Source organism: Spermophilus citellus (assembly GCF_964194105.1).
Source record: "Spermophilus citellus genome assembly, chromosome: 9".
Lineage (NCBI taxonomy): Eukaryota > Metazoa > Chordata > Mammalia > Rodentia > Sciuridae > Spermophilus > Spermophilus citellus.
The window spans coordinates 10,634,297-10,658,623 of NC_138191.1; the positions used below are offsets into that span (position 1 = coordinate 10,634,297).

The 24,327-nt window shown below is 40.9% G+C and overlaps 2 protein-coding genes across 2 annotated transcripts; both read left to right on the forward strand.

The window, feature by feature from the left end:
• Positions 1-3,762: 3,762 nt before the first annotated feature.
• Positions 3,763-4,698, forward strand: LOC308655799 (olfactory receptor 10J4; the record flags this gene model as incomplete). Its single annotated transcript, XM_081306079.1, has 1 exon — positions 3,763-4,698. The coding sequence occupies one exon, from the start codon at positions 3,763-3,765 to the stop codon at positions 4,696-4,698; it is 936 nt and encodes a 311-aa protein (XP_081162205.1).
• Positions 4,699-19,018: 14,320 nt separating this feature from the next.
• LOC308655802 (olfactory receptor 10J1-like) lies at positions 19,019-19,948 on the forward strand (the record flags this gene model as incomplete). Its single annotated transcript, XM_081306082.1, has 1 exon — positions 19,019-19,948. The coding sequence occupies one exon, from the start codon at positions 19,019-19,021 to the stop codon at positions 19,946-19,948; it is 930 nt and encodes a 309-aa protein (XP_081162208.1).
• Positions 19,949-24,327: the final 4,379 nt, after the last annotated feature.

Here is a 24,327-nt window from a genome sequence, read left to right on the forward strand (position 1 = left end):
TCTGGCAGTCTGCAATCCAGACTTAAAGAAACAGGGCTCTGGGGAGGCACAGGGAGCTCGGTTATGCTCTCTCTGTTTGCTATTCCTGGATCTCACTAATAGGGGTAAAGAATTAACTGAAAGACCCAGGTGAGTTCTAGTCCTTCCCTTTGAAAGACTCTCTGTGTGATGGATAGGCCTTCTGGAAATAGTGGGTTTGAGCCTTGTTCTGATCTGGAAGGAGTCTCAGCCCTGCCCAGTGAGCCGGAAGTCCCTTTCATTGACTTGGTGAAGCACGGATTCTCGTTCTGTAACTAGATATGGCCTCATAACCCCTGTCTCATGGAATATCACTTTTTCTTTTTCTTTTCTTTCCTGAGAATATTGACAGGTGGAGAAAATGACTATACTCTTGTACTACAAAAGTTAGAAATCAAAAAACATAAATACTGAAAAAAAATCACACAGAAAAGGTGTAGCCTTAGAGAATGTCAGACAGCTTTCAAATGGCTTAACTGGCCAATTTATCCCAGAATATGATCCTCCTGATGTCACGTTGTCCTGATGTCAATTCCAGGGGAATTGGAAACATCTAGATCTGTCTATATACTATCTCATGCCTAATATGTGGGCCTGCAGGCAAGTAGTGGAATACCCAATTTGGATTAAATGAACCTAATTTTCCCTCTTTGAATGGAAAGGGCATTTTCTCTGAGCAGAGAAGTTCTCTCAATTTTCTCCTTTTCCTGTCCCATACATCAACCAGAAGTCAAGAAGGACAGGTCAATGAATGGCTGGCTGATGTATCATTGTTGTAAAAGTGCAGGGTTGAAGGACCTGGACAAAGGGATCATGCAGGAATTCTGTGGGGCTGGAGGGAAGTCTGGGAATGACTTACCTATGCCCATCACCATCTAGACCCTTCCTCCAATCCTTAGGATTCTCTCCTTTAAATTGTCTTTCTTTCCCTGCTATCTCCTCATGTCTATAAAGGATAGAAAAGCTTACTCCAAACTGCAAGTTGCCCCACCAATGTTAGCTGGATGAAGACTGACTTTTACCCCTGAAGTCAGGCTTGGGAGAAAAGTATCAATTTATCGCTCCATGTGAAGCAATGGAAGTTAAAACAATGCCCTGAAACATTCAGATTTTGTCATGTCCTGGATACCGTTTATCAACAGCACACTCCATGCAGTCTCTGCTCAATGCCTTTCATAGGCATATTCTCGTGGGATTCTCGCACCAGTACTGCCTTCCTCTTACAGGTGAGAAAACTGAGGCCTAAACATTTCCAAGGTCACTGTGATGTAGCTGTGGGTTGATTCAATTCCAGACATCCCCATCCCCATCCCTAAATATTCAGAATCTTTTCAGAATTTCGGAGTTGGATGGGAGACAGATGGGGAAAAATGAGGACTGGACTTTATATTTGCTAGGGATTAGAGAAATTAATAAGAACAATAATCTATGAACATGAGAAAGAGAGAGAAAGAGTGAGAAACACACACACACACACACACACACACACATACACACTCACACACACACTCAAGCAGATTCCAGAGCTGTGAAGAGTTGGGGATGAGGAAGACAGGTGAAGAGGGCGAAGAAATTTAGTGTATTGTCTTCCTGTATGAGTACTGAGTTTAGCAATTTACATACAGTAATTCCTATAATCTCCATAGCAACGGTATGGAGTATGTATTTTTATTCTATTTTATAGGTGAGCAAATGGAGACAAATGAATTGAGCAAAGAAAATCAGGCATCTTCCTACTTACACGGGGGTTAAAGCTAGAGATTACCATGAACTTAAATATTTTGTTGTTTTTAATCACTGTTGTCTTACAGTTGCTAGGACTTCAAAGTTTCAGAGCCTTTATTGTGCTTAATGGGAGATTAGAAAGTAGAAGCAGAAACTCCCCTTAACATAGGAAGGATCTGAGTGATGTATTATGTACAACCAAAAGAATGGGATACTAATTAGAATGTTATACTCCATGAATGTATAATACGCCAAAATACACTCTACTGTCATGTATATCTAAAAAGAACACATAATAAAAAAGAAAACAGTCTTGTTTGGTGATAAGTATCACATGCCATGAATTGTCAAATATGATTAACTCAAATCTTTACATCCAAGTTCCAAAACACCAACTAACCAACCAACCAGCTAACTTACCAATCAACTCCCCCAAAGAAGACTAAATATTCATGTAATTTGAAAGCAATGTCTTAAATAAATTTAATGGTATGAAGTTGAACTTAAATATATTAGGACTTCTTTGTCTAGAAATTGGTGAAGCATGATTCTAATATGTTTACGGAACTTAGTCATTAACATGGACATCTTGTTTGCCCTGTCTAATATGGTTGTCAACTTTAAACTGATTAAAAGTGACAAAACAACTCTTTCTGGGTTAAGTTTTACTCTTTCAACTATTACATTCACCATATATGTAACAGATATAAATTAGTGCTAAATTGGTTCACATAATCCCACTTGCCCAGGAGTTAAACATCTTTTGACATCACCATTATCCATCATGGTAGACAAGTCTCTTTTATCTATAAAATGTGTTTACATATGTCCTATTGGACCATAGCCATTCCAAGAACACCAAATAAATTAGAAAATAATAGAATCATAACCCATTGAATCAAGTCTCTGATTCTAAAACCCATATTTTTCCTTTGTTCTACTCTAATTATTTATTTAAAATACTGATTTTTCTCTGAAGATAAAATTAGAACATATAGAAAAGAAAAAAGATGAAAACAGAAATCACATTCTTGAGGTACACAGCCCAATACATTAGCCAATTATCAGCTGTGTGTGTGCTTAAAGAGCACTTGAAATGTGAATAGTTGGAAATGATATGGGATATATGGGCTATAAGCATAAAATACACACAATATTTCAAAAACTTAGCTTAAAAGAAGAGTACAAAATATCTTATGAATATTTTTTACATTTATTATATATTGAAATAATATTTTATATGTATTGGGTTAGAGTATATTGTTAAAATGAATTTTCATTGCTTTTTTGTTTTTAATGTGGATATTAGAAAATTAGAAATTACATATGTGGCTTAGATCATCTTTTTTTTTTTTTTTTTGATTAGACCATATGTCTGGAAGCCATAAGAAGAAGCAAGATTGAAAAGAAAGTAGATTGTGGACCAGAGAATGTTCTGGGTCTACACATTATGCACTTCTCAAGAGGGATAAAAAAGTAGTGTCTCCTCTCACTGCATTATTACAGACGTTAATACATTTTGAATCTTAACTTTGAGAGGAGGCAGTGTATTGCATGTTGATTTATGGAAGCCCTTTGGAACAGAATCGGAGGTGGTCTTTTGTTCACCAGGAGTGTGCCTCACATAGGATTTGTCCCTGGCTCACACTCACTCTTTAAATGAGTCTCTTTGCAGTGGGCCTCTGATACACAGCTGGTTCAAACCAGAGGAGTTTGGGTGGAGATGCGTGACTGTGCACACGCATTCTAGTTCCTTCTCTCATTCACATCTACTTCTAGCTGAGTTAGTCCAGGGTTTCTAGCACTCCTTTTATGTCTTTACTCCACTGTATGTTTACCAGGACCCCGAGAAACTTCAGAGGTCCTTGAGTGCTTGGCCAGTATCTGAATGTTGAGAATTTCTGTAACCCAGAGATACATTCTTTTGGAGTTATTGCACCTGGTGATGACCCTGGGCCATTTTCCAACCCAGACTCTCAGTCTTCCAACTTTGTCTCTTTCAGATCCAGATTCTCTCCAATGTCAAGACCCAATTTCACGGTTGTGACAGAATTTACTTTTGAAGGCTTCTCCATCTTTGGGTGGCATCACAGACTCATCTTCTTTGTGGTCTTTTTGGTCTTGTACCTGCTCACACTTGCCAGTAATGCTGTCATCCTGACAGTCATCTACATCAGTCATCAGCTTCACACACCCATGTACTTCTTCCTGGGTGTGCTGTCCATGTCTGAGACCTGTTACACGGTGGCCATCATCCCCCGAATGCTGTCCAGCCTTCTCATGCCCCAACAAACCATCTCCATTCCGGGCTGTGCCACCCAGCTCTTTTTCTATCTCACTTTTGGTGTCAACAACTGCTTCCTGCTCGCAGCCATGGGGTATGACCGCTATGTGGCCATCTGTAGCCCCCTACGGTATTCAGTCATCATGGGCAAAAGGGCGTGTACACACCTGGCAAGTGGATCCTGGACCATTGGCCTGAGCACCGCTGTCATTCAGGTGTCTTCTGTCTTCAGCCTGCCCTTCTGCGATGCCAACATCATTTCCCACTTCTTTTGTGACATCCGGCCCCTAATGAAGCTTGCCTGTGCTGACACCACCATCAAAGAGTTTATCACTTTGCTCATCAGCCTCTGTGTCCTTGTTCTGCCCATGGTCTTGATCTTCATCTCCTACGTCCTGATTGTCACCACCATCCTCAAGATGGCATCAGCCGAGGGCCGGAAAAAGGCTTTTGCCACGTGTGCCTCCCACCTCACAGTCATTATCGTCCACTATGGCTGTACCTCCTTCATCTACCTGAAACCCAAATCCCAGAATTCCCTGCAGGACAGACTCATCTCCGTGACCTACACCGTCATCACCCCATTGCTGAACCCCGTTGTATACAGCCTGAGGAACAAGGAGGTCAAGAATGCCTTACTCAGAGCTGTGGGAAGAAAACCCCTTTCTTAGGTGCTGGTCAGTGTCCAGATAGCAATTAAAATGAAGAGTTCAGTGAGGAGTCACGGTGGGGGAGCCAGTTGGAAAAGATAGTGTGGAGGGTACCCGGTGCCTGTCTGGGAAGCATCTAGGAACAAGCAGGGTTGAGCAAAACAAAGAAGAAAAATAATTAAAGAAGAACTGGAGGGATCTGGTCAGATGGGTTTACCAAGCTCCATGAAAATCAAATAAGACAAGGGATACCTATGTATCAAAAATGTTAAACATGATTCCTGTTATTGTTGGCACAAGTCATAGTAAACCAATAGGGAGGGTGGGGGAAATACATAGCATTTCACAGGAACTCATGTGAGTGGAACCTGGCCTCTGTGTGAAAATCAGGGCACTGAAATGACAAGTTCTCCATTGTTGATGCGTGACACCTCCAATGCTACACTTCACACCATGATTAACAACAACAAATTCACTCATTATTGACCTTGTGCCTATGACTATGTGTGTAAACCCTAGAATGCTGTCAGGTAAAGGCTCTCCAGTTTACAAATGGGTTGAAGAGGTTTTGTTTTGAGCAGCTTGAGCAAAAAACCATAAAAATGTCTTCCAGCATCTTTGAGAATTACAAAAGAAGAGCCCCTTTATTTCACTCACCGTTCTCATTCCCCAGATACTCTGAGTAGTAGAGTGGACTCTGTTGAGGCTCTGCCCAGAGCCCCTTTGCTGGACTGGGGGCACCCATCCTTCATTGACATGAATGTTAAATGCTAACCGCTCATAGCTGTCTTCTTCTGCAAAGACTTGACCTTGGCTAACAGAAAGGAGGATACCAACCCCACCTCCACCATGGGCAGCCCATGATGGATGTCTGAATGATTCAGAAGGTACAACAGCCACTTGCCTTGCCTCAAGATGAGACCAATTTTAGCAGTCACTTTGAGAGCCCTCTCTGTTACACCAGGCTCAAGTCAGACTCCAGCTGAGACCCACATCCTTGCTGAGGTCTTCCCTGTCCCACTGTGTTCCTTCTCCCTTCTTTTTCTCTGAGACCAGTGCCTGAATCAACCCCTTGTACTCAAGTCCTTGTCTCAGACTCTGCTTCTAGAGAACCCAATCTCAGCAAGGTGGTATCTGTGTGTTCACACCTGTGGACTCTGGATTCACTCTGAGCGTTCTCTTTACATCTGTTGCACCTTTAACAGTGCCCGGAACATAAATATTTATGGAAAGAAAAAAGGAAAAATGTCGGCTATGGGAAGCTAAAATACAATGAGGACTGGCAGACAGCTCTTCCTTCCTCTTTTACTTCATTATTTTAATATTTTCAGTCTAATTGTTCTACTTTGTGAACCCTGTTTTGGTTACACTTGTTGAAAGTATCTTAGGCAGTAGGCATTATTTTAAGCACTGTATTCATTTAATCCTCACCATAAATCTAAGGGGTAGGTTATTTATTATCCTTATTTTACAGGTGAGAAAACTGAGACCTGAAGAGATAAGTGAATTCCTAAAGGTCACTCAGTTCACATGTGATACAATCAGGATTTAAACATAAGCAATGTAATCCCAGAATCTGTAGTTGCATGACAAGCGCACAATGACAATTTTATTTTTTTTTTTTTTTATTTTTTTTTTTACATTTTTTTTATTGGTTGTTCACAACATTACAAAGCTCTTGACATATTATATTTCATACATTAGATTGACATGGGTTATGAACTCCCAATTTTACCCCAAATGCAGACTGCAGAATCACGTCAGTTACACATCCACAATTTTACATAATGCACTAATAGTAATTGATGTATTCTGCTACCTTTCCTATCCCCTACTATCCCCCCTCCTCTCCCCTCCCATCTTCTCTCTCTACCCCATCTACTGTAATTCATTTCTCTCTTTATTTTCCCATTCCCCTCACAACCTCTTATATGTAATTTTGTTTAGCAATGAGTGTCTCCCTTCATTTCCATGCAATTTCCCTTTTCTCTCCCTTTCCCTCCCATCTCAAGTCTCTGTTTAATGTTACTCTTTTCTTCCTACTCTTCCTCCCTGCTCTGTTCATACTTGCTCTCATTATATCAAAGAAGACATTTGGTATCTGTTTTTTAGGGTTTGGCTAGCTTCACTAAGCATAATCTGCTCTAATGCCATCCATTTCCCTGAAAATTCTATGATTTTGTCATTTTTTATTGCTGCATAGTACTCCATTGTGTATAGATGCTACATTTTTTTTATCCATTCATCTATTGAAGGGCATCTGGGTTGGTTCCACAGTCTAGCTATTGTGAATTGTGCTGCTATGAACATCGATGTGGCAGTGTCCCTGTAGCATGCTCTTTTAAGGTCTTCAGGGAATAGTCCGAGAAGGGCAATAGCAGGGTCAAATGGTGGTTCCATTCCCAGCTTTCCCAGGAATCTCCAAACTGCTTTCCAAATTGGCCGCACCAATTTGCAGTCCCACCAGCAATGTACAAGTGTACCCTTTTCTCCACATCCTCGCCAGCACTTGTTGTTGTTTGAATTCATAGTGGCTGCCAATCTTACTGGAGTGAGATGGTATCTTAGGGTGGTTTTGATTTGCATTTCTCTGACTGCTAGAGATGGAGAGCATTTTTTCATGTACTTGTTGATTGATTGTATATCCTCCTCTGAGAAGTGTCTGTTCAGGTCCTTGGCCCATTTGTTGATTGGGTTATTTGTTATCTTATTGTCTAATTTTTTGAGTTCTCTGTATACTCTGGATATTAGGGCTCTATCTGAAGTGTGAGGCGTAAAAATTAGTTCCCAGGATGTAGGCTCCCTATTTACCTCTCTTATTGTTTCTTTTGCTGAAAAAAAACTTTTAAGTTTAATTAAGTCCCATTTGTTGATTCTAGTTGTTAACTCTTGTGCTATGGGTGTCCTATTAAGGAATTTGGAGCCCGACCCCACAATCTGTAGATCGGAGCCAACTTTATCTTCTATCAGACGCAGAGTTTCTGATTTGATATCAAGCTCCTTGATCCATTTTGAGTTAACTTTTGTGCATGGCGAGAGAAAGGGATTCAGTTTCATTTTGTTGCATATGGATTTCCAGTTTTCCCAACACCATTTGTTAAAGATGCTATCCTTCCTCCATTGCATGCTTATAGCCCCTTTATCAAATATAAGATAGTTGTAACTTTGTGGGTTAGTCTCTGTGTCCTCTATTTTATACCATTGGTCCACCCGCCTGTTTTGGTACCAGTACCATGCTGTTTTTGTCACTATTGCTCTGTAATATAGTTTGAAATCTGGTATCGCTATACCGCCTGATTCACACTTCCTGCTTAGAATTGCTTTTGCTATTCTGGGTCTTTTATTTTTCCATATGAATTTCATGATTGCTTTATCTATTTCTACAAGAAATGCCGTTGGGATTTTGATTGGCATTGCATTAAATCTATAGAGAACTTTTGGTAATATCGCCATTTTGATGATGTTAGTTCTGCCTATCCATGAACAGGGTATATTTTTCCATCTTCTAAGATCTTCTTCTACTTCTCTCTTTAGGGTTCTGTAGTTTTCATTGTATAAATCTTTCACCTCTTTTGTTAGGTTGATTCCCAAGTATCTTATTTTTTTTGAGGATATTGTGAATGGAGTGTTTTTCCTCATTTCCATTTCAGAAGTTTTGTTGCTGATATACAGAAATGCCTTTGATTTATGCGTGTTAATTTTATATCCTGCCACTTTGTTGAATTCATTTATTAGTTCTAGTAGTTTCTTTGTAGACCCTTTTGGGTCTTCTAGGTATAGAATCATGTCATCTGCAAATAGTGATAATTTAAGTTCTTCTTTTCCTATTTTTATGCCTTTAATTTCTTTCGTCTGTCTAATTGCTCTGGCCAGTGTTTCGAGAACTATATTGAATAGAAGTGGAGATAGAGGGCATCCCTGTCTTGTTCCGGATTTTAGAGGGAATGCCTTCAACTTTTGTCCATTCAGAATGATGCTAGCCTGAGGCTTAGCATAGATAGCTTTTACAATGTCAAGGTAAGTTCCTGTTATCCCTAGTTTTTCTAATATTTTGAACATAAAGGGATGCTGTACTTTGTCAAATGCTTTCTCTGCATCTATTGAGATGATCATATGGTTCTTATCTTTAAGTCTATTGATGTGGTGAATAACATTTATTGATTTCCGTATGTTGAACCATCCTTGCATCCCAGGGATGAATCCTACTTGATCATGGTGCACTATTTTTTTGATGTGTTTTTGTATTCGATTCGCCAGAATTTTATTGAGGATTTTTGCATCTAGGTTCATTAGAGATATTGGTCTGTAGTTTTCTTTCTTTGAGGTGTCTTTGTCTGGTTTCGGGATCAGGGTGATGTTGGCCTCATAGAATGAATTTGGAAGAGCTCCCTCTTTTTCTATTTCCTGAAATAACTTGAAAAGTATTGGTATTAATTCTTCTTTAAAGGTTTTGTAAAACTCCGCTGTATACCCATCCGGTCCTGGGCTTTTCTTGGTTGGTAGTCTTTTAATGGCTTCTTCAATTTCATCTATAGATATTGGTCTGTTCAGATTGTCTATATCCTCCTGACTCAGTCTGGGCAAATCATATGACTTAAGAAATTTATCGATGTCTTCACTATCCTCTATTTTATTGGAATATAGATTTTCAAAATAATTTCTAATTGTCTTCTGTATTTCTGTAGCATCTGTTGTGATATTGCCTTTTTCATCCCGTATGTTAGTAATTTGAGTTCTCTCTCTTCTTCTCTTCGTTAGCATGGCTAAAGGTCTGTCGATCTTATTTATTTTTTCGAAGAACCAACTTTTAGTTTTGTTAATTTTTTCAATAGTTTCTTTTGTTTCAATTTCATTAATTTCCACTCTGATTTTAATTATTTCTTGCCTTCTGCTACATTTGCTGTTGTTTTGCTCTTCCTTTTCTAGGGCTTTGAGTTGGAGTGTGAGCTCATTTATTTGTTGGTTTCTTCTTTTTTTGAGGAATGACCACCAGGCGATGAACTTTCCTCTTAAAACTGCTTTCATTGTGTCCCATAGATTCCGATATGTTGTGTCTGTATTTTCGTTTATCTCTAAGAATTTTTTGATTTCCTCCTTTATGTCTTCTGTAACCCATTGATCATTCAGTAACATATTGTTCATTTTCCATGTGATGTAGGATTTTTCCTTCCTTCTTTTATCATTGATTTCCAGTTTCATTCCATTATGATCAGATAAAATGCATGGTATTATCCCCACCCCTTTATATTTACTGAGGGTTGCCCTATGGCATAATATATGGTCTATTTTTGAGAAGGATCCATGTGCTGCTGAGAAGAAAGTATATCCATTTGATGATGGTTGATATATTCTATATAAGTCAGTTAAGTCTAGGTTATTGATTGTGGTATTGAGTTCTATAGTTTCTTTATTTAACTTTTGTTTGGAGGATCTGTCCAATGGTGAGAGAGGTGTGTTGAAGTCTCCCATAATTATTGTGTTGTGGTCTATTTGATTCTTGAATTTGAGGAGAATTTGTTTTGTGAATGTCGCAGTACCATTGTTTGGTGCGTAAATATTGATAATTGTTATGTCTTGTTGGTGAATGGTTCCTTTTAACAGTATATAATGACCTTCTTTATCCCTTTTGATTAACTTAGTCTTGAAGTCGATTTTATTCGATATGAGGATGGCCACCCCTGCTTGCTTACGAGGACCATGTGCGTGGTATATTTTTTCCCATCCTTTCACCTTCAGCCTGTGTATGTCTTTTCCCATCAGATGTGTCTCCTGGAGGCAGCATATTGTTGGATTTGTTTTTTTAATCCATGATACCAGCCTATGTCGCTTTATTGGAGTGTTTAAGCCATTAACATTCAGAGTTACTATTGGTATGTGGTTTGAACTTCCATCCATGTTTGATTGTTTATCCTTTTTTTAAAAAAAAAATTTAGTTTGTCTCTCCATGATTGTCTTTCCCCTTGCCCTCTGTCTTTACTGAGGCACTTCCCACTGATGGTTTTGGTTATTGTTTTTCATTTCCTCCTCGTGTAGTGTTTTGCTCAAAATGCTTTGCAATGCTGGTTTTCTGGCTGCAAATTCTTTTAACTTTTGTTTATCATGAAAGATTTTTATTTCGTTGTCATACCTGAAGCTTAATTTTGCTGGATACAGAATTCTTGGTTGGCATCCATTGTCTTTCAGTGTTTGAAATACATTGTTCCATGACCTTCTTGCTTTCAGTGTCTGTGATGAAAAATCCGTGGTTAACCGTATTGGTTTACCCCTAAATGTAATCTGTCTCCTTTCTCTTGTAGCTTTTAATATTTTCTCTTTGTTCTGTATATTGGATATCTTCATAACAATGTGTCTTGGCGTTGGTCTACTGTGATTTTGTGTGCTCGGTGTCCTGTATGCATCTTCAATTTGTATATCTGTTTCCTTTTTTATTTCTGGAAAGTTTTCTGTAATTATTTCCTTCAGCAAGTTTCTCATTCCCTTGGTTTGAATCTCTGTACCTTCTTCTATCCCGATGACTCGTAAGTTCGGTTTCTTAATGTTATCCCATAATTCTTGGATGTTTTTCTCGTGATTTTTTACCAGCCTTTCTGAGTTGGCTAGACTCTTTTCAAGATGGTATATTTTGTCTTCATTTTCTGATGTTCTGGTTTCTACTTGCTCCACTCTGGTAGTGATACTCTCAATTGAGTTTTTAATTTGGTTTATCGTTTCCTTCATTTCTAGAATTATTGTTTGATTATTTTTTATAGTCTCTATCTCCTGATAAAGATGCTTAACTTCTTCTTTTATCTGTTTGTGAAATGCATTCTCAATGTGTTCTTTCGCTGCTTGAATTTGCTGTCTTGTATCCTCTTTAAGGTTCCATTCCATCTGTCTTAGATGTTCCTTGAGTTCTTTATATGACCATTTTTCTGATGACTCTAGGTCCTCCTGAATATTTAGGCTGTCCTGCGTTGTTTTTACTCCTTTTCTTCCTTGTTTTTTGAAGCTGCTCATGTTGCTTCTTGTTCTGTTTGACTGCTGAGTTACTGTTTACTCCTATAAATTAGTTTGATGCTTGGGAGGAAAGGTATTTGAAGGGAAGGGAAGAAGTCTCTAAAGAGAATGAGAGTAGGCAGGTAGAATTCAAGAAAAAAGGGGGGATAAGAAAAATGAGAAGACTAAAGAAGAAAAAGAATAGGAACTAAAAAAGAAAAAGATTTAAAAAATAATAATAATAATAATTTAAAAAATTTAAGTTAAAATTAGTAGAAAAAAAATTTAAAAAAATATTTTGTAAAAAAAAAATTAATAAAACAACAAGAAAGAAAAAAATGAAAATGAAAGAAAAACCTAAATCAAAAAAAAAAAAGGAGAAAAGAAAAAGAAAAAAAAACCCTAATAAATGCAGTCTTAGAGTTTGATTAACTTCTCTTCCAGTAGGTGGCGCTGTGCCCACCAGGTCAAGTTTCTCCTGTCAATACGCGGGAACCAATCACTGTGCAGCAGCTCTTCCCAGACTGGGCGAGTCTCCAATCCTGAGTGTCTAGGGCCTCCTCTTGTGTCTAGTCACTTCCCACTTTTTCTCTAGCCAGGCCCCTCTCACCACAATACTGGCTACACGCCAAGTCTGCTGCTCCCGGGAGCCCTGTTTTCATGAACGACTGGGCACACTCTTCCAGTTTGCCATTCCCTCAGACCCTAAGCTTGTAGAGTTTGGGGCTGAGAATCCTCAGCGGCTTTTACTTGCCCTCTGGTATCCACTTCCCGTAGGTGGTGCAAGAGACCTCAGCAGTCAGCCCTGGTCGGAGCGGTAGTTCCGCTTGCGGGACCCGCACCACCTCTGATTCCCTCGGGCTGGCTGAAGCACTCACAGGAGAGCTGGGAGGTGCCCTTACGGGAGAGCTGGGAGGGGCTCTTAGAGTTTTCCCGATGTGTGGAGAGGCAAGGCTATGGGATCACACACCTGTTTCAACGCAGTTATCTCCTCTGCAGCAGTCTGATGACACGGTTTCCCTTTGCCGGGCGACCAATTCAACGGGTGGGTCCTTCTCTCCCAAGCCCCGTTTCAAACCTGTGGCCACTACTTATGAAGGCTCGGTAGGCATTTACCTTCGTATGATGAGAAGGGCAGACCAGTTATTTCAGCGGGATGAATTAATGCCGAGTCATAGCTGTTTGTCTGCGGGAAGCAGGTGACCGGGAGTTTGAATTCAGCGGGTCAGAGCTCAGTGCATGTTCTCGGATCACTTGGATTTTAAATTGTCGCTCATCTTATCAGCTGTTTCATATAATTCGGCAGTTCATTCGCGCGGTGAAGAGTCTGCTCTATGGTGCTCCACGGGAGGCGGCGCCAGCAGCGGCGGCGGCCTTCGGGACCCCCGGGGAGGGGGTGCGGGTTGGGGGAGGGGAGGCGGCGCCTCAGGGCCGCGCGGTCCGGGTACCGGACACGCAGGAGAGTGGGCGGGGTGGGGGAAAGAAGTTGAGATCTAAATTTAGAGACTGAGCTTGGGAGGAGAGACGGCTGGGGAGAAAGAAGCAAGGCGGAAAGGCGGAGAGGAGAAGGGGAAGGAGAAGGAGAAGGGGCTGAGGGATCCGGGCGGCTCGGGCTGCAGCCTTACTGCTCGCGCTGAAGTCGTGCTGTACTCCCTTCACCTTGGCTGGATTAGTGGCTGATTCACTCCACCTAGGCCCCTTTCTTGACACGGTGCTGGGTTTTTGTCGACAGATCTCCTTTAATGATCTTTACCTCATCTTTTCAGACGCCGCGGCGCGGGGCTCAGAGCGGCTTACTCACTTCCCGCCGCCATCTTCAATGACAATTTTAAACCAGCCTTCTCCTTTAACAATAAACAACTAAATCGTGCTATTTCATACTTCTAGAAGAAGAGGCCCCCAAACTATGGATATATATATATATATATATATATATATATATATATATATATCTCAAATCCTATTAAGGATGTCTTTAGGTACCAGAAATCAGTCTGCACATTCAGAAATTGTATTTAATAGTATGCTTTTATCCCTTGAATATTTTGGTGCATCCTCTCTCCACTGAGGCAAATCACAAAGAAGAAAGGAGAAAAAAGGAGTCCTAACTGGATCAAAGGCCACTGGGAAATGATAGGGCTCAGGATCTGTCAGATGACTAACCTATATATACCTATCCTCTAGGTATATACCTATACCTATCCTCTCTCCCTTTGTTATTGTTTACACTAACTCTTCCAAGAACTAATAACCTTGGGTAGGATGTACTTGAGCAGTATGATATTGTCTACAGATCACAGGCTTTGGACCCAGAGAGACATGCGTCCCAACCCTAGGTCCTCCATTATACACACATGTCCTAAGAAGAGTGACTTAAATTGCATGGCAATTTTTCTTCTAGCTGTACAGTAAGGCTGACAATATCAGCTTCATAGGGTTACTGTGAGGAGCCAGTAATGTCATGAAATAATATTTCCTAGTACATGGGACACAATGACATTTGTTAATACCTCCTCCATACCCCCGACTCCCTGCAAACACACACACAAAGGTATTGCTCAAGATCCCTCTGAGGTCAACATTAAGCCATGCACTTAATGGAAGAGCCACAGTATGTATGTATGCATGTATGTATGTGTGTGTGTGTGTGTGTGTGTATATATATATATATATATATATATATATATATGTATATATATATATTTGACATACCTTTATTTTTATTTATTTTTATGCGGTGCTGAGAATCAAACCCAGTGCCTCACACATGCCAGGCAAGTGCGCTTCCACTGAGCCCCAGCCCCAGCCCCAAGCCCCAGATTTAACAAGGTAGAGTGAGGGAATTCCCTCAGAACTTTCTAAATGGGCTTCTCCTATGGTCCCTGATCCACATTCCATTGAAAGAAAACTCTTCTCTCATGGTCTTCTAAGAAATACTTCCTGGATACACCTGCCGTATGTTAATAAACCACTCAGCCACCACCTGTCTGCATTTCTCCTCCTGATTCCCAACTCCTATGCTGTGCTCACTACAGCTTACCAAATAACTCTCATATTATTTCTTCTTCCCTACTATCTACCTCAGAGTCACTGCGAGGAGTCCCAGGATTCCTGCGCATCATTCCTCTTATGCAGATGAATGCATCCTTATAAAAGCATATGCAACTCTTTTCAAATGTAGCTTTAATTCATTTGAAAGTACCAATTACTAAATCCATAACTTTCTTTTTCAGACTTTGGGTTTTTTCCTATCAATAGGTATAAAAAGTACGACTGTTATTATTCAGCTATTATTGAGTTGAAGGTTCATGAAATATTTTGAAACTAAAAAGTAGTTTTCACATGCAGAAAAGTTGGACACACCAGCTCTATTTTGCAGGAATAGAATGGGAGAGAGTGCAGAAGGGGACATGACTTTAGGAATGTCAGATTTGTTGTGAGTTCCATTCAGGACCTTGAAAGCCTCCCATTCACAATTCCAAAGTATCATTGGGAAGTTTTTACCTGGGATCCTAAGCTAAATGATATCATGAACAACCACTATAAGAACTACTGGAATCTGGTCCCCAAATAAAGCAATATGCGGAACCAGGAGAGGTTATATCAGGTTCTTTTAGTTGTTTTGCAAGTTTTGTTTCCATAAGCACCAAATCCCAATGTATTTATAGCTGATGGCAAGGCTTCTCACACATCGCTCATGCGCAATTTGAAATGATACTGCCGACTTCACAGGGTCATTTGGAGGATTGAGACAAACTATATGTGAAAGTGTTCAATAAATTTAGTTGCTGTTGAAGCTAAATACCCTTCTTTTTCATCAGGCACCACATTTTTATATCATCAACCCAGTTCCCCATTTCCAAGATCTTTCCAATTGTCCCAAAGCAATAACATTATAAAGCAGTTAGTTGTTTTTCCCAACCATACTCCTTTCTTGTTGAGGTCCCATGGCTACCAATTTTATCTAATGATAGATCATTAATATAGAAATAATTTTTTGATCATCTGCTATAATAGGAAGCTATGTATATTTGCGAATAATCAGGGAGTTGGCATGAATGAACCTGCTAAGAGTAGTTTATAAAATGATTGGTTCTTTGCTCTCTCTTGATCCACACATTGATTCAGGTACAAGCTCTATTGATTTCTTCAAATGTCTCTCACATCCATCCCTTCTCTCTGGGACGACTACCACCCCTCTAGATCAATCCCAATTATCTCTGTTACATCAGCCGCCTAGCCGGTTTCCCTGCCTCTTCTCACCAATCTCAAATCCATTTGCGCGCTGCTGCCAGATCAATCTACCAGATCTCAGTGCTGGCTATGTCTTTTTCAAGGAAGGAAGCAAAATCACTGGATAGATAGCAACAGGGCACAGGGTGACTGTGGTGTAGAAGTTCACTCCCTTAAGAGGCCAACTGCTAAGGAAGCTTGGAGTCCAGGAACGGAAGGGACAAGTGAGAATCACTTAAGAGGTTCTTACAAGTGGTAAGACCCAAATACTCTAAAATGCTTTGTAACCTTGTCTCCCTTTACTGATGCCATATCTTTCCCATAATCAGTCTGAGTCTAATCAAGAACTGACTACGGCCCTCATGTCCATTTATTATGATTTTCTATTACCCTCAACTAAACTGTGAGTTTCTTAAAGGGTTAATACAGCATCTTTTTCATTTCTGCATGTCCAGCAACTTGGACAGGGTCTGGCAAACGCTAATTCCTTAAAGAATGGATGGGCACAGATAAGCACGTCGTGTTAAAGAAATTGCTAAGGAAGCAATTAAACTAACAACTCATGGGGAGTCTTCAATGGAAAGTAAATTTGGTACTGGGTCTTGAGAAACTAGTAGAAGTTTGCTAAGTGGAGGGAAAAAAAGAGAAGGCCGGGTAAAGAGAATAGTATTCAAAGGCTCATCTCTATTTCCTAACACCAAAGAGAGAATCTCTGGGTCTAGATTGTATTTTCAATCCTGAATGACATTGGAAAGCACAAGCAATGTGAATGTCCTCTGTAAGACCCTGACTGTATTTGACTACTTTAACTCCAAAGTTAATTATAACACATAGAATTCCTGCCTAGAAATACAAAGGCCTAAACTTCCTGAGATCCAAGACAGTATAGCTGTAGGCTTGAGCTGCATAGATTTGTCACTATGGATTTCCAAGGCCCATCTGAAACAAACAAAACACAAATGTGCTTATTCAAGTGAGTAAAACTCTAGCAAATTAGCCAGTTTTCTCAAGTGCTTCTTTCCACTTGAAGCAAAAACTTGTAGGGTCTCAAAACACTAACCTGGCAATTGGGTAAACGAGCCTCACACATAATGAGGCCTCCAGGAACCTGCTGCCTGCAACCCCAGGATGACTCTTAGCATGTCTTCAGGGAGTGACTCCCAGAAGCCCAATTGCTGATCCTTAGAGAGCATCTTTCCTGGCTTCAAAGACCCTTCCACACAAGAATGCCTGATTCCCAAGCCTGACCACACTCCTATTAGAGTGTGTTTCTCCCCTGCCTGCCCAGCTCAGCCCCCTTCACAGTCCTCCTGCTCACCTGGCTCTTCCCGGTGCCTTCACACTGTGACTGAGGGAGCCCTGCATTTCAATCTTTCCTCCTTGGTCTCCTCCAGCCAGCCGGCCCTCCTTTTGTGCTTCAGGACCGGGCAGAGTCATGTAAGTGCTCTTAAGAGAATGGGATGAAATAAAGTTTGTGATTCATGAGCTGACTTAGGATGTGTTCCTTTCCTTGATTTCCTCTGAAGAAGCAGAGTCTTCCAAAGGTAGAAGATGCTAATCATGTCATGGTAGCCATTCTTCTACCTCAAGACAGACTTCAGTCAGAGCAGATGACCCTCTAACCCAAGCATCTCTCGATAGGAACTCTAGGGGTGTTTGGGATAGGATAATTCTTCCTTGGGAAGGACCATCACATGTATTGCAGGACATTTAGCATTACCGATTGTCAGTAGCCCCCATAACGGTCATCATAACAGTCATAGCGCTCCCCAGCATTCCAGATATCACTGAGAAGGTGGCATACCACCCCCCAGCTGGACCACTGCCTAATTTTTGTTCAGAGGCCTCACAGAAGATAAAATGTCATGAGTCCATATATTTTAGTGTCAAGTGATTTTTCTCTTTTGGAAAATATTTCCTACTGCAGCTTTACTCTCTTTTAATATTCTCAGTGTAAATGATAAACAGCTGGTCATCAAATCCTGTTAAATAGATTTTTATAAACTTGAAGAAAGTCTCTGTGCCTCCTAACCTTCATCACTGATATGATTTACTTCATGTAAAAAGTCACTTTCTGAATATGCATAAGCAAATCAGAATATAATTTAAATACCCTACAGGAGGTTACTGTTTAAGGAGACAAAAATGTGAAATATTACATAAATGGCACTGAACCCTATCTTTCAACAAAGTGATGTATTCTTATTGTAGCTCTATTTTTTTATATATTCAGAAACTGCTTTTACTTTAGGTAAGGGATACTTGAATTTGCTGCATCTTTCCTGATAACAATTGTTTACCTCTGCAGAGTAGGTGTATGTCTACTCTCAAAGTTGTATTGGCTGTAAATTTGCTCTCCAGTTTGGGGAAGGTAAAGATGTAGCATAGTTTATAACATACGTGAATCAGGGCTGTGAACTGTCAGCAGACTTCCATCATTCAGACAGCAGTTGGGAGAGGTTGGTGATTGGTTAAGTTTTGTCTTTTTCTTCTTAAAAACAAGATGAGCCTTTCTGCATTTTCTTTGCCTCTACTTCCTAAAGGATGTGGATGTGCAAGAGGGATGACTCATAGTCTCAAAAGAAAAAACTCTGTGGTCCATCCCCAAATGATTGTTTCCAAGCATTTAATTCATGCATAATCCTGAGTTAGTGTGATGTGAAAAGATGTAAGAGGTTTTATAAAGTCTCTGTTTGTGTGAGAAGACACTGCAGGGATGGGGTATAAAATAATCCCAATAAACATGAGAACATCTGAGTATCAAATGATTTTAGGGAGGAATGGAAATTTGCACTGATCTATGAAGAATGGAGAAGAATTATGTAAGTGGAGAAAATGAGGAAGGCCTTCCACCTGTAAGGGAGGAAGAGAAGGAGAGAAGTAGGAACGTGCACTTCTATGCCTTGAGAAAAGAGATCACCCAATTCTCACATGTGTAGGAAATCAAAACAGATGACCATAGAGCAGAAAAAAATATATGTTCAGTAAATTCAGGGATTAACTTGAATCCACTATGAAATGTGTCCCCAGATTTATAGCTGAGAACTCAATTCAATCAATTTCAGAAAGGTGCATAAACTCCTGAAACTATAGAACTTTTATTCTTCCACACTTCAGATTTTGTGACTACTTAATGAAGAGAGAAAACTACACTATCATCACTGAGTTTACTTTCCAAGCTTTCTCCAGTTTCCATGAGCACCAGATGACCCTTTTTGTGGTGTTCCTTAAACTCTACATCTTCACGCTAGCAGGCAATGTCATCATTGTGACCATCATCCGAATTGACCGTCATCTTCACACACCCATGTACTTCTTCCTAAGCATGCTGTCCACTTCAGAGACCGTCTACACATTGGTCATTCTCCCAAAGATGCTATCCAGTCTTTCGGGTATGAGCCAGTCCATATCGTTGGCAGGTTGTGCCACACAGATGTTCTTTTTTGTAACTTTTGGGATCGCTAACTGCTTCCTGCTCACGGCCATGGGGTATGACCGCTATGTGGCCATCTGCAATCCCCTGAGATACACAATTATCATGAACAAGAGGGTATGCTTCCAGCTGGTGGGGTGGGGCTGCAGCATTGGCCTAATTGTAGCAGTGACACAGGTGTCAGCTGTGTTCAGACTGCCCTTCTGTGGCACCAAGGTGGCCCACTTCTTCTGTGACATCCGAACCGTGATGAAGCTCTCCTGCATCGACATCACTGTCAATGAGATCCTGACTTTAGTCATCACTGTGCTGGTGCTAGTTGTACCTATGGGCCTGATCTTCATCTCCTATGTTCTCATCATCTCCACCATCCTAAAGATTGCTTCAGCTGAGGGCCGGAAGAAGGCCTTCGCCACCTGTGCCTCCCACCTCACGGTGGTCATCATCCACTATGGCTGTGCCTCCATCGCCTACCTCAAGCCCAAGTCAGAGAGCACCATGGATGAGGACCAGCTGATCTCTGTGACCTACACTGTCATCACCCCGCTCCTGAACCCCGTGGTCTACACCCTGAGGAACAAAGAGGTTAGGGATGCTCTGTACAGGGCTATCTGCAGGAAACACTCCTGACAATCTATGAAGGGTTCTCCTGAGGCTCTTGACATCCACCCTAGGTAGGAACATGAGGGTAAGTGTCACATATACTTGACCCCTAGGGACCTGCTCCTCGAGCAGGAATCAAGAAAAACAGCAGCATCGTGCAAGTGGAAATTTGGAAGCATTTAAATAAAGCCCCTGAATAAAGTATGGACCTGCTGTGGGGATAAATACATAAATAAGGATAAGATCCAACGGAAGGAAAGGTCAGGAAGGAGGAGGGCTGAGGATCTTGAACTTTAGGGCTCCTTGTGAATCTCCACCTAACAGAGGCAATAGAACAGAACCCAGGCCCACTTTAAGTTGTTTCCTACCGTCTTTTCCTTTCTTCTTAAGCTCGTAGGGTTTCTCAAACTGGAGTCCATGTTGGAACCCATTCAGACATGACATATCAAGGAGTAAGTCACAGGGCAGGCCAGGAGGGTGGCCTCGGGATGGCCAAGCCTCGTGTAAATAGATTTCCCGTCCTAGCCGCTTTCGTTCCTCTCAGATTCTAGCATGGCTTGTTAAAGTCGGTGACGAGGGACAGTTTAATTAGAGATTCTAGCCCATCCATGTCTCTTCACCCGTGATGATGGCCTTCTGAGGGCACATTCCAAGACCCTTCAGAGTCAGCTCAGCTGCCATTGTTTCAGAAAGCATATCATGGGCAAGGCTCTGCGTCCTGGGAACATAGCGAGGAGAAGGCCCTATTGTCTGGCTCTAAGAAGCTTAAAGTCCAGTGGCAAAGACACACGTTGAAAAGCATGATTGCAATACTTTGTTTTAAATGCACACACACAAAAGATTAAAAGACAACTAAGAGAGTGATTGGTTTGGGAGGAAAGAAGGAAGAAAAGGAAGGGGTTGGGGCCCGGGGGGTGGAGAATAAGACTGTTGAAGATACCAGGACGTGTTGGGAGAGGAGGTTACCTTTGGTCTGAACTGGTTTTAAAACACTGATAAGAGATTGGCTGAGGATTATCTGAAGTTGCCAGAAAAGACTTCCAAAGAGAAGAAACAATACAGCCTCAGATATGAAAGTAAGAGCAGTGTTCAAGGAGTGAAAAATGACTCTGTGCTTTGACTCCAGGGTGTGAGAAGAGGAAATGGAAGTTGGTGTGACCAGGAAGGTAGTCTGGGGGCAGACTGTGAAGGCTTCGTGAGGATTTTTTTTTTTTTTTTTTTTTTTTTTTACTTTTAGAGAGTGAGAATCACCTAAGACTCGGGAAAACTAAGATTCACATTATGAGGCCTCTCTCTGGATTCTTGACATTCTTGTTATCCTTACTTAGCTCCACTGAGACACTAAGTCGCTGTGTCCTGTGGAGCTACAGACTACAAACCATGAGAATCGCAGGAAAGATTGGAATGTTATGAACTTAAACTGAAGCTGCATAAGATCAGAGAGAGCCTGGAGTACAGACTGATCAAAGGGTATTATGTAGGTTTGTGATTTAAGGTGAAGATGAGCACCCAGCAAAAAGAAAGGACTTGCTGCCTGTCATGTTAGTGGCTCGATTGAACTTCAGACCCTGGGACAGACGGGGACACACCTTTCACTTCCATTCATCAGAAAAGCCTTCAAAACATACAGAGACCTAAAGGACAAAAGTGTCCTGCACTCCAGAGCACAACTAAGCTCTTAGAATTAACAGAGACAATGGAAAAAAAAATCAAACCATACCCCAGGTTCTCTAAGAACATAATAGGTGGCTAAAAGAAACAAAGAGAAGTTGTTAACTGGGAAAGAAAAGAAAACCTGAATAATTAAAAGCAAAGAACCGCAATTAGAGAGTTTAACCATCATTCAATAAACATTCAGGCAAGCTTTACTATATGCCACATGCTGCACTAGACACGGAAAATGTTAAAATAAACCGTGCACTGTCCCCTGAATAGAGGAGTTCCCAGTCTTTCAGGGGGTGATAAATAGAACTATGCAGAACTCACTATAATGCAATTTGATAGAAAATTGACAAAGTATGCTGAATATTTAATGACAAAGATGTAAGCCTTGGGATATTTTTTCCCAATCTATATAAAGCAAAATCTCATCAAGCTGAGAATGGGCTTTGCATGCTGGAATTCAGTGAAATAAATACCTGTTACCTGAACAATAGGACTGTCTTGATCTTTGTGCAGAGCTGTCTCCTGGGGTCCTGGGCTGTGTGGTTCCTGACAGACATCACTCAGAACATTTTACAGCATTTATCACTTGTGTTTTCAGATACCTTGTTTGAACAGATAACAGTCAGACATTGTAGAATCAAATGCTTTTGATACCTTTTCTCACCCCATGAAGATACTAGCCACAAAACTTTTTCTCATCTGTGTAACAGTTTCAGCCGTTCACAGAATATTTGGCAGGTTTAAATAACTGAGAGGAATTCCCCCCCCCCCTCTTTCTTGGAATCATTCTGATCTCTATTCATGACCAGTTTCCCTTATGGGAGCAAATACTTCATACTATCGGTGGTCCCTTGCCCAAGACACCTGAGAAAGGCAGGAATAAGGTTCTCCATTATACAGATAATAAGATAAAATAAAGAACGAAGGCTGACATAAAATTATAAGAGGTTATGAGGGGCAAGGGGGAGGGAAAAAAAAGGGAGAGAATTGAACAACAGCAGGGGAGGTAGAGAGGGAAGATGGGAGGGGAGGGGAGGGGGGATAGTAGGGGATAGGAAAGGTAGCTGAATACAACAGTCACTAATATGGCATTATGTAAAAATGTGAATATGTAACAGATGTGATTCTGCAATCTGTATTTGGGGTGAAAATGGGAGTTCAAAACACAATTTGAGTCAAATGTATGAAAGATGATATATCATGAGCTATGTAATGCTTTAAATAATCAATAAAAAAAATTAAAAAAAAAAAAAGAACGAAGGCTGAATTTGAATTTGCACCTTGGCTCTTTCTGTTTACCCAGAGTGTATTATCACCCAAGGGCAACTCATTGTGGAGATAAGTGATGTAAATAATCAAGGGTTAAAAAAAATTTTCAAATTTTCCAGGTCCTCAAACTTCCCAGATTAAACAGAAATCTCATCCTGAGACTTTTCCTATAGAGTGGAAACCAGGATCCTCAGTCTAGCCCACGGAGACCTAAGTGGACAAGGAACGTCTCCAGCACTGCTCAGGCTGTGAAGTCTAATTCATGCAGAACCGGCTACAATTGTAGGAGCATGAGTTTCCACCTTCTCCATTAACAAAGCAAATCATAGAAAAGCAGTTAGAGTCTCATAAGCACACATGGTCTTTATGAGAAACTGATGTGACTCCGTTTTTGAGAAACCAGCCTCTACCTCTGAGCAAAGCCTGTCCAAGGAAGGGGCGTGACCCTTGTCCTTGGAAAAACCTACAGAGCACTTATAGGTACATACCCATCCTGCTGAATTGTTTATCTACAAATAATAGGAGAGATCTGCGGAGCCAGGTGTCCCTGACTCAGTCAGGTTAGGTGAGGACCCATAGCAACCCCCTAGCAGCCACCAATCAGCATGAGACAGGGAAAAATACCTAGGATGCCAGATGACCCCCCAGTAATTTATGGTGGTTGATAACATGTTGGGAAACCATGTAGTTCAGCACGTACCCCCCTCTTGGCTTAAACCAATTGGTTCAAACGAATCCTCCTCTTGTACTAACCAATCACCCCTACCCAACTTGTTCCCACCAGTGAATGCGCTAATCAATGATAAGAGTTGTTTGATTTTCCCACGGTGTGTGATGACTTGCTAAGAGATGCTATGATGTATGTGAAGTCCCTGCCTTCCCCCAAAAGTGTATAAAACTGCTACAAACCCTGGGCTCGGGGCCTCTCAGCGTCACCAGTTGCTGTGTGTGCGCGCGGGGGACAGAGCTAGCTCGCAATAAACACCTCTTTGCTGCTTACATCGATCTTGGTCTCCGGTGGTCTTTTGGGGTCCCGAACTTGAGCATATCATTTATTGGAATAGACTTGAGAGTTCAGTAGACACTAAGTTGTTAGGTTTAGTGTTAGAAGCTGAGCACACAATGGTGAATTGTTGCTCATTGTTGAACCACTGGAAAGAGAGAAAGAGAGAGATGAATATATAGACTATGCTAATTTTTGTCAGATTGATGAGTGCTAAACTGGAGCTCTAAAGAAGTAATGGAGCATAGAAGGAAGAAAGATTTGTTTCAACTGATGTATGTAAATTATAAATAAAAGAAATTAAATTCAAGTTCTCAGCCAGTCCCTCAGGCTACCTCTTCTCAATCACATACCAAACCCCACTAGCAGTAGAGGGCGAGATGACATAGTACAGATATTTGAGGTCTCCATGGTGGTCCATAACTTCTCTTTGGAAGAAAACTTCTTGAAACTTACGCTGTAGACTTAT